The sequence below is a fragment of the Taudactylus pleione genome, unplaced genomic scaffold, assembly GCF_031769625.1.
Source record: "Taudactylus pleione unplaced genomic scaffold, aTauple2 ptg000086l, whole genome shotgun sequence".
In the NCBI taxonomy this organism is placed as follows: domain Eukaryota; kingdom Metazoa; phylum Chordata; class Amphibia; order Anura; family Myobatrachidae; genus Taudactylus; species Taudactylus pleione.
The window spans coordinates 23235305-23251471 of NW_028284488.1; the positions used below are offsets into that span (position 1 = coordinate 23235305).

General features: G+C 41.9%; 1 protein-coding gene across 1 annotated transcript in view; it reads left to right on the forward strand.

Annotated features, from left to right (window-relative positions):
* Positions 1-16167, forward strand: part of TMEM243 (transmembrane protein 243) — a 44687-nt gene that overhangs the window by 3038 nt on the left and 25482 nt on the right. The window contains exon 2 of the mRNA XM_088468791.1: positions 12696-12979. Coding sequence (XP_088324917.1) covers positions 12875-12979 — 105 coding nt within the window. The 5' untranslated portion in view covers positions 12696-12874. The remainder of the gene's footprint in view (positions 1-12695; positions 12980-16167) is intronic.

Sequence of the window (16167 nt, forward strand, 5' to 3'; positions counted from 1 at the left end):
CCTAAAAGCCCGTAGTACCTGGAGGAGTGTACCGCTGCTTCCGGGAGCTGCTCTTTCCTGCTGTGGCCTGTTCAGCTGGGTGTCTGCGCGTCTGCATCGGAGCTTTGTCCTACCTGCAGCTGGCATTTCTTCTCCATCCCTGAGAGCCAAGTTAGCAGTGGAGGGACTGAGGTGGGCCCCCAAGTCTGCCAGAGATGAGGTGTCCTGCTCTCCCCCCATCTATGCCATGACTTTCCCCTCTGGCTAGAAATCGCCGGTGGGCGTAGCTTGTACAGTCCAGCAGCCATTTTATCTATTTTCACTGTTCCCTGCCTGTATTATTGTGCTGCTTTCATGCTCCTCATGGGAAAAGCTGGGCAGGCTGCTGCAGTGGCTAAACTTAAAAAATTTGTCCCCACCTCTGCATCACAGGTTCCACAGCCCCCAACACAGGGTGATACTTCTACCCCAGATGCTGCGGGTAGCCCGCAGGGACCAGATTCTGCGATAACACCTGTGGTCACTTTACAACAAGTCTTGGAGGCGATAGTAGGCAGTAAGAAGCGTCTTTCAGATAAAATTGAAATGGTTCAATGTGACCAGTCACTGCTGCGGCTGGATGTGCAGCGGGTCCAGGAATGGGTGGGCGAAGTAGAAGCCCACATTTTTACCTTTAGAGGACTCACATGGCTCCCTGAAAGATAAGGTATCTGCTTTAAGTCAACAAGCAGCTACTATGCAAATAAATTACTAGATTTGGAAGGTAGACTACGCCGGAACAATGTCTGGTTTCTTGGATTGCCAGGGGGGAAGGAGGGGTCCTCTCCTGAATCATTTCTGGAAAAAATGGGTGATTGAATCCTGGTATGGCATGGACTCTTTCGCCTTACACTTTGCTGTGGAAAGAGCACACCCCGTTCCAACTCGTCCTCTACCACCTGGTTCTCCATCTTGTACCTTTTATTGCAAAATGTCTTCATTATAAGGAAAATGTATTCATTATAAGGACCATGATGCAGTGTTACCCCTGGGATGCACAAAAGGCCCTCTGATTAGGGTGAAGATCTCTGCTTTTCCGAACTTCGTTCTAGTGTAGTGTGCGTAGTGCTCCGTAACTGTCTGCGTTTCATCTGCCCTCACTTCTGTACATGCTCATAAATGAGCTTCAGGGTGTAGTGTCTGATAATTATGTAACACACAATCACCCGCAATCTGTATTTTGTCTAGTACAGGTGTTGGATATATTCAGTACATGCTACGGTCTCTTATGGCCAGTACACGCCAGACGAAATGTTGTCCGGCCGGATCGGGCGACATGTCGGCAACTTCGTTCAGTGTGTACATAGTTAGCAGGGACCATGCTGCCAAATGCAGCATGGCCCCCGCCATTGCGGTGTACCTCCCGACATCGGCAAGTGTGTATGCACTTGCCGATGCCGGGACCCCCGCTGCTCTTGTCGCTACTGAGATCGTGCTTGGAGCACATAGTTAAATGTGTACCCAGCTTAAGTCTCTTGTTGGCTGTAAATGGGCAACAAATGCCATAAAGATTCACAAAGGACTTTCTTTGCTGTGGCACTTAATGGAATATGCTAACTAGAGGTTTTATTTAAAATCTCTTCTTGCCGAACAATGGGACTTGTCAAGTAAAAAAATTACATGAATAAATGTTTTTGTGGAGTCCAACTACATCTTCACATCATTTAAATCACGTTTGCCCTTATTTTTTTAGTTTTCATTTCAGTTCATGATTTACACATTGCTTGGAAAAATAGCTTAAATGTTTTGAATTCCCTACTTAAGCAAATTTTCTTTTATGTTCAACAGCTGCTTAAAAGGGGATGCCCATTTTCATACAGCATATAATTGCTGGGCATGAATATTCACCTTTTGCTTTGGCCCATTTTAAGGTTTCTCACTATTATTTTCCATTACTATTGAAATGTTTCCATTTCTAATGTAAAAGGAAATTCTGACTTTTTTTTTTTTTTTTTTTCTATACATGTATATTTTTTAATACTTTTTTTTTTTTCCGTGTGTGTACACCACAATATATATTTTAAGAAATAAAAATCTTTTTTTTTTTTTTTTCCATTTGTAGATCTATTTAACTTTAATAAAAACAAACCCTTGATGCGCTATCAAAAATAACAATGTCAGAACCACAATGTAATGACAATAACAGCAATAGTAATAGTGGCTGCGCCTCCTGCTAGGATCCTTGTCAGCTCTGGATCTGAAAATCACAATGATAGAAAACAGCAGGAAGATGCTCATAGTATAGTAAATTAGGCCAAATAATTGGTGTTATAATGTTTCATATATTATGCTTACTTTAAAGTGTTCCAAACAAGCTTATCTGATAAAAATTCCTCTTGACAATTGTAGTCCTCACAGCAGTTGGGCTATAAATGACTCCACCGACCAGAAGGTGGCTGCAAATATGTAATAAATCCCACCACAAACAAATATAGTGTAGTATTTCAAATATCTTTTTTATCATAAAGGAATTCAAAACCTGTATATGTAAAGTATAATAAATAAGCATTCACCAAAACACAAAGGAATAGATGGAAAACACACTACACAGCGCTCAGAGTGGGAGCTCCAATGGTGTTTGATCTTCCAGAATGGGCGATGACAGGATACAAGGAAAAAAATATCCCTGAAGAAGTTTGATACAAAACGTGTGGTATGTTTTTTTTTCCTGGTATCTTGAGCAGGTAGACTATAAGATAAAATCTATGAGCAGTATTCAATTGTTGCACCCCTGTATGTGCCCGACAGGAGCTATTCAATTGTTTCTCCTGTCGGACGCGATCAGCTACCGGCGCACCATTTCAGCTCGCAGCCCCAGGGGGGTGCAAGTTGAAATGGGTGAAAAGTTACATGTTTGGGCGCCCAAACATCACTTTTTGCGATCGCGCCCAGCACTTTGGTCGGGGGTAGCTGCTTTGTGGCTAAACCTGACCACTTTGGACGCAATCAGTGCGAAAAACAGATCTCTCGTCACTTTAGACTGGAGATTGGGCGTGCTATAACAATTGAATACCGCCCATTGTATGATTTGTTGGTAATGTGTGTATCTCCATCTAATGGGAAACTAACACTTACTAGCCAAAGGCAAAACAACATAATGGGTGACCCCAATTCCAATATATTGCAGAATTAGTGTTACTTTGACAGTGTGTCCCATGACCATTAATCAAATGGTTTTCTAGCTATTCTCAGGTCATCCTTTTTGACTCTTGTTTGTTTGTTTTTTTTCTTTAATTAATGTCAACATCAATCTACTTACTTTAGTGACCCTAGTTCACTGCTACTTCCCTTCCTATCTGTAACTTAGCGGGCTCTTGCTGATTTCTTGCTCCTTCATATGTAGCTGCACTTTATACAGACAGATCAGCTCTCTGCTACATTAAGCATCACAGACGTGAAACAACTTTTTTTTAACAACTTAACTGATTAATTTTTAAAGTTACAACCTGAAACCTGACTGTGTGTGTGTATATATATATATATATATATATATATATAATTTTATATATATTTATTAGGGATGTGCAGGCTCGGATAGGTTCGAGTTTGCACGTGGAGTTCGGATTTTTCCCTCCAAAAAAACGGAACTCAGAACGAGGCAAAACGTCATCTTACATGGACGAACATCATCATTCCTGGACAAAAGACCAGGAATGATGATGTTCGTCCATGTAAGATGACGTTTTGCCTCGTTCTGAGTTCCGTTTTTTTGGAGGGAAAAATCCGAACTCCACGTGCAAACTCGAACCTATCCGAGCCTGCACATCCCTAATATATATATGTGTATATATATATATATATATATATATATATATATATATATATATATATATATGTGTGTGTGTGTATATATATATATATATGTGTGTGTGTGTGTGTGTTTTTAGTAATCTAGTTTAAAAATCTACTTAAATATTTCATGTAAAAAAATTATGCCTCGGGGGTGTTTCGCACCACCCCGTGTCTATAGGATCCCATTAATAATCACTTTCCTCCTCCCCCCATCCCTAGTGTATTATGTATAATTTTTAAGCCCCCCTCTTTCCCTGCAACTACATGCAGAGTGCAGTGGAGCCTTTATCATAGGGATGGCCTTAAGTGGGTTAACCATTGGTGGTTAACATCGATGATGTGAAACAATCGTAATGACACCATTGATGGTTTCGCCATCAATGGCCATACCTACTTTGTCAGGGGAGACAGATGATCAGTCCCCCTCCTGCTAAGGCAGGCTTCCCCGGCGGTTGCTGCTCTCTGCGGCTCGGCTCTCTGGAGCTGGCGGAGTATAAACAGAGTGGGGCTCTCGGAGGAGGTGGGGCACACACAGGCACGTCACCCCCAGCCTGGATCCTGCTAATTCCCGGCCACTATATGTCCTCGCTTAATGACCAAGTCGTAGGGACGGAACTCAGTTGTTAAGTGAGGAATGTCTGTAATTCTGAACCCATGATACTGGTTCGTTACGATGATGATCAGCCCATGGTGGATATATCTTGGTGTTCTCAATCCTCAAGTTTTCCCCACAAGTCATGTTTTGCGGATGTCTGTGGAAACAGACTTCATATTATAGCATTCTAGTTATTCAATGTAGATTTCTCATCTATTTATTTTTTTGTATGGTTTTAGTAAATGTTTATATTAAACAGTCTGAGCCTATGCATTTAGTGGTACTTTCTTGATTAGTCATTAGCCCTTAAGATAAGAAATGGTGGTTAATGCGCTGTCTCGCATGTTTTTATTTGATCTACAGATGTGTCCACATACATCTTGCCTCCATGCGCTACAAGTTGCATTAAACACAATGTGTGAGCGCCATGCGGCTCTGTAGCGCTGAGCGTTTTGTGAGACTTTTTACCTTCAAATGCTATGCAAATAGGATGCACATGCAGTTTCTGCTGATTAAAATTATATGCGGTATGCCTATATTCTGCGTGTGTACCTGCATGCAGAATACTACGTTGGTGTCAGCTGCTGTGACACTGTAACGTAGCATTTCACAAGCAGATACATCCTTAGTCACCCTGAGGCCGATTCAATTTGGCATGCTGTTGATAGCGCTGGGAAGGAGTTCCCAGAGTTATTCAATTTGGCGCGCTTAGGTCGACTAAATGATTTAATTTCACACTATTCTGAGCAGGGCCATAGCTAGGGTAGTGCGACCTGTGCCAGGGTACCGCAGGACAGGGAGCGCTGTTTGGGCCTGGCAATTTTCTGTTTATTATCATTGTCACTAGTAGATTCCTCTTATTTCACCCCCAGCATCTCCTGGCCTCCCCTATCTCTTCCCTGGCTCTTCCCTCATTAAACCATTCCCCTTTTTTGGGTTCATTATGTCCCTATTTGAAAAATGGGGGGACGCCAATGCTCTTTCTGGCACAGGGCACCAAAAAGTCTAGTTACAGCTCTGATTCTGAGGGTGTGAGCAGAAATTAGATTAAAGTGCTGGCTGCAAGGTTGTTTGCCAGCTTAGCACTGCGCTAAAAAAAATAAGCTAAGTACTCTTCTGCATCACTTCAATGTTGGGGGGAAAAAAAAACCTGCTGCGGCTATTTAAAAACCGACTTTCTTTTGCAGGCAAAATCAGGGGTACACATAGTGATCCCCCTGGTCTGGACATCTTTAGGAGGGTCCTACAATTATTTCCAGAAAAATCCAGTTTTTTTTTCGCCGATCGCAAGTTTCGCATGTTCCCGATTTTGCCTACCTTCAAATTGAATACTGGGATATAGCTGGCACGCGCGTAAAGTTTTCGCCTCCAAACTGGCGATGTAGGCGAAAATGGGATTTCACCAGCAGAGGCGAAACCGACGCTTGAAATTGAATACGGGCCTATATATTTGGAACAGTGATAAACCTTATTGCTATAAATTATATTGCTTTTTTTTTTTTTTATGGGTACAGGCTGTTAACCCCCCCATGGGGATTTGCTTGAAAAACAGATCGCAATTTTTTTTCTATTTAGTACCGCTGGTATCGGAAGTGGTCATACCCATGATAATAGAATATTGGTTGTGATACTCGTGTTAATTTTTGCAGGGGAATCCTCCTGGCCAGTTGAATATGCCCTATTGAGTCTATGTAAATAAAGTGGATTACTTTCTTTTGAAGCTACTGTATGACTTTTCACAGCTATAATTCAAAATAAAGAACAGGCTGGTCTCTCTGTAATTGTTTTACAGCAACCCTGAATTATGTGCTTTCTACAGACCTCAAGAGATCTAAAATGTGGGTGGATATCTCCATCAGTTGTGAATATCTATACAATCAATATATTAATAAACGTTGATATAGCATCTGATTTGATCAAGTATTCATTATAGATTTGAAAACAAACCAAAAGTTATTTACTTTGGTGATCCTGTCCCATTAATGTTCCATTCCATGTTATTCTGACTTGTGTGTGTATATGCAGCCATTGCCAAAAGTTTTAAGAATGACACAAGTATTGGTTTTCACAAAAAGTTTACTGCTTCAGTGTTTTTAGACCTTTTTTTGTCAGATGTTACTATGGTTACTGAAGCAACCACACACATGACTGGTGTCAGGATGCTTTACTGTTGGCAGGACACGGGACTGATGATAGCGCTCACCTTTTCCGGACAAGCATTTTTCCAGATGCCCCAAACAATCTGAAAGGGGATTCATCAGAGAAAATAACTTTACCCCAGTCCTCGGCAGTCCAACACCTGTACCTTTTGCAGAATATCAGTCTGTCCATGATATTTTTCCTAGAGAGAAATGGCTTCTTTGCTGCCCTTCTTGACACCAGGCCATCCTTCAAAAGTCTTTGCCTCACCTGCTTGCTGCCATTCCTGAGTAAGCTCTGCACTGGTGGTGCCCTGATCCTGCAGCTGAATCAACTTTAGGAGATGGTCCTGGCACTTGCTGGACATTCTTGGGCGCCCTGAAGCATTCTTCACAACTATTGAACCTCTCTTCTTGAAGTTCTTGATGATCCGATAAATGGTTGATTTAGGTGCCATCTTACTAGCAGCAATACCTTGCATGTGAAGCCCTTTTTGTGCAAAGCAGTGATGACTGCATGTGTTTCCTTGCAGGTAACCATGGTTAACAGAGGAAGAACAATGATTTCAAGCTCCACCCTCCTTTTTAAAGCTTCCAGTCTGTTGTTCTAACTCAATCAGCATGACAGAGTGATCTCCTGCCTTGTCCTCATCAACACTCTCACCTGTGTTAATGAGAGAATCACTGACATGTCAGCTGGTCCTTTTGTGGCAGTGCTGAAATGCAGTGGAAGTGTTTTTGGGATTAAGGGGGTCATTCAGACCCACTCGCGAGCGGCAGTCCGCTCGCAAGTGGGTCGATGTTCCCCACTGCGCATGCGCATGACGGAGGGAGCTCCGTCGTGCGCATGCGCGAGACCCGACGAGCGAAGGACTTTCCTTTGCTCGGAGTGTCTCATCAAAGGGGGCATGCTGTCGATGGTGACTGACAGCACGCCCCCTTTGGTGGGCGTGCCGGGGGCGTGCCTGCCAGACGGAGGCATTCCCAAGGGAACGCCTACCGTCTGAAGCCGGCCCCACTGACATCACTAGATGGTCAAGACCATCGCGACCATCATTTTGCATATATATATTTATTTTTTTTCAGTACTGTGCACAGGTTTTAGGCAGGTATGGTAAAAATGCTGCAAAGTTAAGAATGCTTTCATAAATATAAGTTAATAGTTGCATTTTGTTAATTGACAAAAATTAAAAGTGAATGAACAGAAGAGAAATCTAAATCAATATGTGGTGTGACCACCCTTTGCCTTTTAAAACGGCATCGATTTTTCTAGGTACACTTGCACAAAGTCAAGAATTTTGTAGGATCATAGTCAGGTGTATGATTAACCAAACAGGTGATAATGACTTTCAATCTACATACGAAATCATTAACTGAAACAGAAACGGATGTGTCGGAGGCTTAAAACTAGGTAAGGAACAGCCAAACTCTGCTACAAAGGTGAGGTTAAGGAAGATCTTTTCATGTCACAGGCCATACACCATGGCAAGACTGAGCACAGCAGCAAGACACAGGGTAGTTATACTGCATCAGTAAGGTCTCTCCCAGGCAAAGATTTCAAAGTAGAATGGGATTTCAAGATGCGCTATTCAAGCTCTTTTGAAGAAGCGCAAAGAAACTGGCAACGTGGAGGACCGTAGATGCAGTGGTCAGCCAAGGAAACTCAGTGCATCAGATGCATCACATCATCATTACATCACTTCGAAATTGGAAGATGTCCAGCAGTGCCATCAGCTCAGAACTGGCAGAAACCAGTGGGACCCAGGTATACTCATCTACTTTTTGGAGAAGTCTGGCCAGAAGTGGTCTTCATGGAAGAATTGTGACCAAAAAGCCATTCTTCGACATGGAAACAAGGCCAAGCGACTCAACCATGCATGAAAACATAGGAACTGGGGTGCAGAAAAATGTCAGTAGGTGCTCTGGACTGAGTAAAAATTTGAAATATTTGGCTGTAACAAAGCCAGTTTATCCACCGAAGGGCTAAAGAGCGGTACAATGAGTGTCTGTAAAAACCAGTGAAGCATGGTGGAGGTTCCTTGCAACTTTGGGGTTGCATTTCAGTAAATGGAGTTGGGGATTTGTCAGGATTAATGGTGTCTTCAATGCTAAGAAATAGGCAGGTACTTATCCATCATGCAGTACCATCATGGAAGCGTCTGATTGGCTCCAAATTTATTCTGCAGCAGTACAACGGCCCCAAACATACAGCCAATGTCTTTAAGAAAAATCTTCAGCTTAAAGAACAAGGAGTCCTGGAAGTAATGATATGGCCCTGATCTCCACATCTAGCCTGTCTGGGGTTACATGAAGAGACAAAAGGATTTGAGCAAGCGTACATCCACAGAAGATATGTGGTTCTCCTAGATGTTTGGAACAACCTCCCTACCGAGTCCCTTCAAAAACTGTGCAAGTATACCTAGAAGAATTGCTGCTGTTTTGAAGGCCAAATATTGATTTTAGATTTCTCTTCTGTTCATTAACTTAATAGCATTTTGTTAATTGATGGAAAAAAAAAAACTGTGCCCAGAGTCTACTGCGCATGCGCAAAACGCTGAAAAAATGGCTGCGGTGGCCGTTTTCCGGCAATTTGTGTAGGGACTTCGGAGAGGTAATTATATAATATGGGTTCAGGGGGTGTGGTGCAGGCCCCCCCTGGACCCAGGCGCCTGTGTGCAGCACATGCCCTGCATCCATTATAGGTACGCCCTGGAACATACAATAATGTGACTTACAGATAGATTTGATTTTTGTATATATTAATCAAACTGAGACTGAATTCACCTAAACAAGACTACAGACAGCATGGCTGAGTATACTTACATCTCTCTTCTTTTTAATGCACAGTTGATGCATTTTAGGTGTGCTGTTACCTTACAGATAAATAACTCGATGTCGCTAAGTGATATAATTGTATATTCTGATCACACCTTTTTTACATTATGTTAAGTATTTAAAGAGTCCTAAATAAAACCAGCGTATGAAACTAGTTAACTTTAATACACTTGTATTTTCAGCCCAGCATAATGGGATATGTGCTACTGTTGACCTGTCTGTAGGGGACATTATGATTTTGCTATCCAGTGGCCCCCTGTCATATTAATCATATTAACAATCTGTTTTTGTGCCTCCTGGGGTGTTCACATATTTGTAAATACCTAATGGGCACTACTATAGGTATGGAAACATAAGGAATGCTGAAATTAATGGTTCTGGATAACACTGCAAGGAAAAAGCATACACTTAGATCTTTGGCCAGGTGCCTGTGGAGCATCAATAAGAAGCTAGTTATAGATGGATTTTAGATAGACTGTAAGAATTATAGCCAGGAACCAAGCAGCCTAAAAGAATTATCACTGGCATATAGCTTTTGAGAGCCATTCCTATTCAGTGCAAGAGTTACAAATTCCTGTCTTAATCTGACTAGACTAAATTCTATTATTTTGGCTATTCCTGTTCTGTATTATGAGTGACTGTGATATTTATTAATAGATGTGGCCAGCCCCCGATAATAATAATTTCTTATCGCCGCAATAAAGGGATCCTTATTCGCCTGAATATATTACTGAGTTGCTAGGACAGCTACTCCTATAGGAGCTTTTCCTGGTGATCAGTACAAGTAAAGTGTTACTTTCTATTTCAGCCAGTTGCGTACGCACCAATGGCATTAGCTGATGGGGCCAATCTCTGGAATGCACAGCATTCTGGAGATTGGTAAATATAACAGCTTTGCAGCCCACGTGGTACCCTATAGGGCTGCTGTCGGAAATGGAGGGACCACAGCAGATATGGAGATCTGCTGCAGTCCCTCCATGGTACATTCAGGGGGATACTTTAATATTTGTGGATACCACCCGAAAACTGGAATTTTGGGGGGATATCCTGCAAATATATTTGATAAATAGGCCCCTAAATGTCTACCAAAAGGGGTCATTCCATGTCAAGTGGACCAATTTTGACGATGGTCCCACCCTAGTTTTGCTACTATCGCATATTGTGAACTATCCAAAGTTAGCCACGTTTGTGCAAAATGTTTTCATTGGTGCTAACTTTTCACACACAGGGCCGTATTCAATTAGCCGCTATAAGCCGTTTTCGGTGAAAAGCTTTCACCAGTGACATCATTTCGCCAGGTGAAAACTTATCCCCGTATGCAATTCCAATAACTTTTTCACCAGTGCGGAAAGTCAATGCATTGGAATAGGCGAAAAAAAAACTAGGTGGGAAAAAGTGCAGAATTGGTGTTTTGGGGTGCAAACCTGCGGGAACCACCCTGCACCCTTGGGACAGCCCCCCAAAGGTAAACTGTTAATAAAAACTTAAGCTTTTTTTTTGGGGGGGTGGGCAAAAGAGTACGAAGTTAGGGGACAAACTTAACAACTAGCGAAATAGACTCTGGGGGGTCCCCAAGAATGCCCCAGGTGTTTTTAAGATTGCAGATTGTTGCGGCAGGTGGATTTTTAAAACTTCACATTAGTAACTTTAAAATATGCTTGCACCCATTTTCATGTACCCCAAATTTGCTGGGACTAGGTTTTTTTTTTTCCCTCCAAAAAAACCTTCTAAATGCTCTTCACCACTTGTGCAAAGACGCTAATTAGCACTGCTGAAGGTATTTGGGGTACTTAAATGCTCTCAATAGCTTCTATTCAGGGGTATCCATAGTGATCCCCAATGTTAGTGCATCATTTGGGGGGTGTCAGGCTGATTTCCCCAAATCTGACAGCACTTTTCGCCTGTTTGAGTTTCGCCGGGTCCTGTTTTCACGTCCTTTGGAATTGAACAGGGCGAAAAGCAGCCGCGTGCACGCAAAGTATGTTCACCAAAAACACGCGATGTAGGCGGAAAGTGCGGCAGGTGAAACTCAGCTGACTTTTCGTGGCTAATTGAATACGGCCCAAAATGTGTCGTGCATCCTGTTGCCGCAGTTTTCGCACGTGCGAGTTCACCATAGACAAAGCGGCAAAAAGTTCAACAACAGAGCAGGTGACAGGTTGTAGTGTTCACTCTGCCGCCGGAGCTAGAGAGGCCACCGAAAAGGGGGTGGGTCTATAAGACGTCCTCTTTTTGTCACTCTTGGGGGCATGCCCGACACTTACGGACACACTGAGCAGCCCCCAAGCGCTGCCGTCAGGGAGAATAGATGCCGGGCGCATATGCCCGGCGTCTATTCTCCGGCGGTGACCGGGTCACCGTACATTTCCCCACCCGCGGGACACTGCAACCCGCGGGTGAAGATTGCACCCGCAGGCTGTGAGGGCAGGTCGCTTTTTGCCCTCCTTCTGGAGAGCAAGGTGCTTTTTGCCCCGCTAAAACAGCCTAGCGGGAGCGCTAAGGTTGTGCAAAACCCCTAATTTTTTGGCTAAAAATTTTGTGACTTAGTTCAGCTCCCCTTGGACGCCCCACGTCAATGACAAAACTGTCAAGAATAATTTTTGTAATTAGCTTTATTTAGCCAATAATAATATGTCAGTGTTGGGATGAAGAAATTAAGTGTTGGAAAATGGGTTTAACGTAGGGGGTATGGTATTTTGGGGGGCTGTATGAATGGTACAGGTGTTGTAAACATTGCAGTGGCTGCACCAGGTGTATTTCAAAATTATTTATTTATTATTATTTTTTGAAGTACCCTAAAATGACACGTTATGCTTGCATCCAAATTAGATATATATGCCAACCTTCATGTAAAAGATCATCAAAATTGTAGTTGGTTAAGGTGGTGACTCCTGGTCCACTTAACATGGAATGACCTCAAAACAGTTATTTGATTAAAGCATATACATGATATTGTTCATGTACGGTTTCAGTATAATGTTCTTTTAAGATAAATTGGAATTTATAATTTGAATAGAATGCAGTTGTCATTATGACTGTGGTGGGAAATGGATAATTAAAAAAAGAAAGTAAGGTTTTGTTGTAATAATATGGTAGCACAGAACTATTTTGTATCCCAAACCCCAGGGTCTTGCTCAATTTGGTGAACTTGCTCTGTAGTTAGTTTAGTCCTTTCAGTTAAATTGTTAAATATGTGAGCTAGTAGCAGTACTTGATTTCATCATCTGATAATACACATGACTCTGTGACCACACCCTCTGTTGTAGGTATTCCTCTTCAGTTTAGTATGACATTCAATGTTCTTTGTGTTTCTCCAGACTGTACATTACGATGAAGTAAACATTCCAGGGATTATTGTTAAACAAGTAGTGAAACATTGGTGTTTCCTCCGCAAGTGGGTGCACTCTATGAACAAGCTTCGTTCAGTACCATGTTGTGAAGACACTAGCTTCCCTGCCATCAGGTGTATACTTTAATACACAGAAACACTAGGTTAATGACTGAAGAACATAGTCCGTTTGTAATGGAGGACTATACCACCAGGACCTATGGAACCGGTGGCATGGACAACAGACCTTTGTTTGGGGAGAACTCTGCAAGGGTAAGTAACTTGTAGTACTTCTACTAGAAATATTACTGAAGCACTTTATTTTTCAAAAGACGTCATGTTTTAAATATTCAACATAAGTTCTAACAGAAAACAGCCAAGTGCCCTGTGGGAAAAGGCTCCCAAGTCGTAACTTTGTAAATATTCATTCATCGGTTATGCAAATAAAAGGACATGGTTCTAAAAATGTATTATTCACAACTAAATATGCTTTAAAATTGCCCTCCCACATGTTTTTCCACCACTTTAATATGGCTAGAAAACAAAGATGTGAGCAGTAGGATCAATTAAGTCTGTCTTGATTGTAGCTCCTGATTGGTCCACCTGCTTACGCTTCCCTCCAATGTCAAAATGCCCTGGTTTTTACCTGGGGCTATAAGATGAGCCATGGAGCTGGGGAAAAACTGCTGCACAGAGCAACCCCGCAAACCAGAGAAGTGGTAGTGCAACTTACAATAATTTTTTTTTTTTTTTTAATATACTGTAAATGAATAACAATTTTGACTCTAATCATATTTTAAAAATAGCCTGCAGTCATTGCTTTGGGGTCAATTCAATTAGGGGCAAGTTGGTTTCACTAAATTCACATACATCTCAAATGTGCACACCCTGCAAATGCAAGATTAAATAAAACTTTCTGAACGTTGTAGTACTGGGAGAAGTACATTAAAAAGTGGGGAAACCATCCTGAACCCCCCCAAAAAATGGCAACTGAGATAGCAGGACCATATAGAACTCTGTTACCGGTCGTCGGGAAAGGAGGCTCTTAAAAGGTTTTAAATAGCTGACTTTTGCACTTTTTATAAATAGTTGAAAACTTATAGGAAACAAGTTTATTTCAGCAAATTAAAATATTGCCAGCTTTTTGAGGTGCAGAAAAATGTCTGTTTAGTAATTTTTCAATATTTGTTATACCAGTTTGTAAAAAATGTTAACAAACACGTTTTAGCTCTCACCTGCAAATTCTAAAACCTCTCCCATCAATGCAACACCTCAGCATACCTGTCCCACATTTATCTCATTTGAGATTTTTAGAGAAATGCACCTGAAAACTGACAAGTCTTTATTGGCCAAATTATGCTATTTAAACCCGCATGATTATACATTACGAGGGGTATACCAGGGGTTCTGCACTGTCTTGATATTTTATACCTTTTTAATATAAACATTTTTCCTACCTTTTCTCCTGCTCAGAGGGGTGCGCGTTAAGTTAAAAAAAAAAAAAAAAAAAAGTACAAGTTTGGGATTGAACTGCAAATGTAATTTGCGGTGCGATTGGCACGTGAGAACATCTTGCAGGACCCAAAACGTACATTATTGATTTGACCCAATTGAATAATGGTTAATGTATAGCAATGAAATATAATCCTAATATGCATAGTTTTAATAAGTATATTGGCAATATATTTGCATGACAGTCAAAATAATTAATAAGTAACAATGTTTCAAAAACTAATTTACATATATTTACAAATAGGCAATGTGTATCCTAGTACCCCTCATTCAGCAAAAAATCCAAACTTGTACTAAGATGGGATGAGGTCTAGTGGGAAATTAGACTGTCCTGAGTAAACCAGGACATATTGGCGCCCACACTTCCACTGACTTGTGCAATGCTTGCCAGACATGTTCAGAATGTTTAATGTGATTTCTAAAAAATAAAAATGGTTTTCCAGCCAAAGTAGAAATGTTATGCAATGTGTGTCCCCACTTTAAGATTCTAGTAAGAATGTTGTAGTCCTAAGCTTCTGCAAAACAAAATTGTACAATGCTTGGACAGATATGTTCTGCACTTTGTATTCGACTTGTGTAGCTACTGCACACTGTTACAATGCATGTTGACAGCAAGGATCCCAGATGTCAATCACGTCAGCTTAATGCCATAGAACTGTGGAAAATTAAATTTTCTCAATTTAATTTAGAGTCCTATTTAATGGAGGCTTGGTTATTTATATCGACAAGAATGGAGTTAAGACATCAGCTAATTATAGGTATTAAAAGGGCTTTCAAAATGATGATTAACAAACCGCATTAAAATAGAGCTTTCATGTTTGTCGTATACCCTGAAGGACTCTTCATTTGCTCTAATATGCCGCTTCAGTAATTTCAGGAGGAAACTAGAAGGTAGAGTTAGAGCAATTGGGAGACCTACACTACAAGACCTAAAGTATGTGGACATCCCTTCTAATTAGTCTTTCTTCTTCAGGGTCCATAGGGGGTCCACAGGGATATCATAGGGAAATGTGGAGTGATCCAGGCACCAAACGGTAAAGCTTTAAGCACCCAGGATGCCTGGGGTCCGCCTCCACATATACCCCGCCCATAGCCACAGGCATTCATTCAGTTTTTCATTTGGTGCGGCAGGATTCAGATACACCTTTTATAACAAGGGGACAGCTCAGGTAGTCCAAAGCTTTTTATTTAGTTTTATTTATTTTTATTTCAAAGCAAGCAGTTCTAGGCTTCCTAAAAGACACCTGTGCTGCTGCTCCACCTACCCCTGCCGGCGCAGCAACACCAGTAACTGGACTGGTGATTTCAGCGGGCACCAGCGTAGTTTGGCTAGTGGTGATGCTGGAACGCGGGACTGCAGCCGGAAGCACGGGTATGCAGATAAGGTGATTCCACGTGGCAGTCTGTACCTCCCAGAGGTTTCTGTAGTGGGATGACCAGTGTGTCCGCTCCCACATTAGGCCACCGGGGCAAGTAAGTCTGGAGCTGGGGACAGTGGTGGTGGCCATGTGTAAGGCCAGCACATCCAGGGGGGTTAATACAGCATAGGGGAAGTAGGCTTTCCCCAGTAGCCCTTCCCCCAGCCAGACGCTGATCCAGCTGAGGTTTTCATGCATCTGGGTTGCTCCTCTTACCCTCCTCTGTATATGAGATTCCCGGCGACAACTATCGGTGCTCTGCAGAAGCTGCTGGTCTCAGGAGTTGTTTGGTCTAGTCTCCCTGTATACCTCTCCCCTGAGGCCAGGTTATACAGTGCTCAAATCCCACCAAGCCTTATGTTTTGAGTAGTTGATTCAGGGCCCATTGCAAGTACATGGTATATGCATTGTATGTAGCTTTTGCTAGCTCTGCTGTATTGAGATACTGCCTTTATTTTCTTTTCAGTCAGTTATAACTGCTATTTCTCCTCAAATCCTTTGCTGCAGGTGTGTGGGGATTTTTTTTTTCTC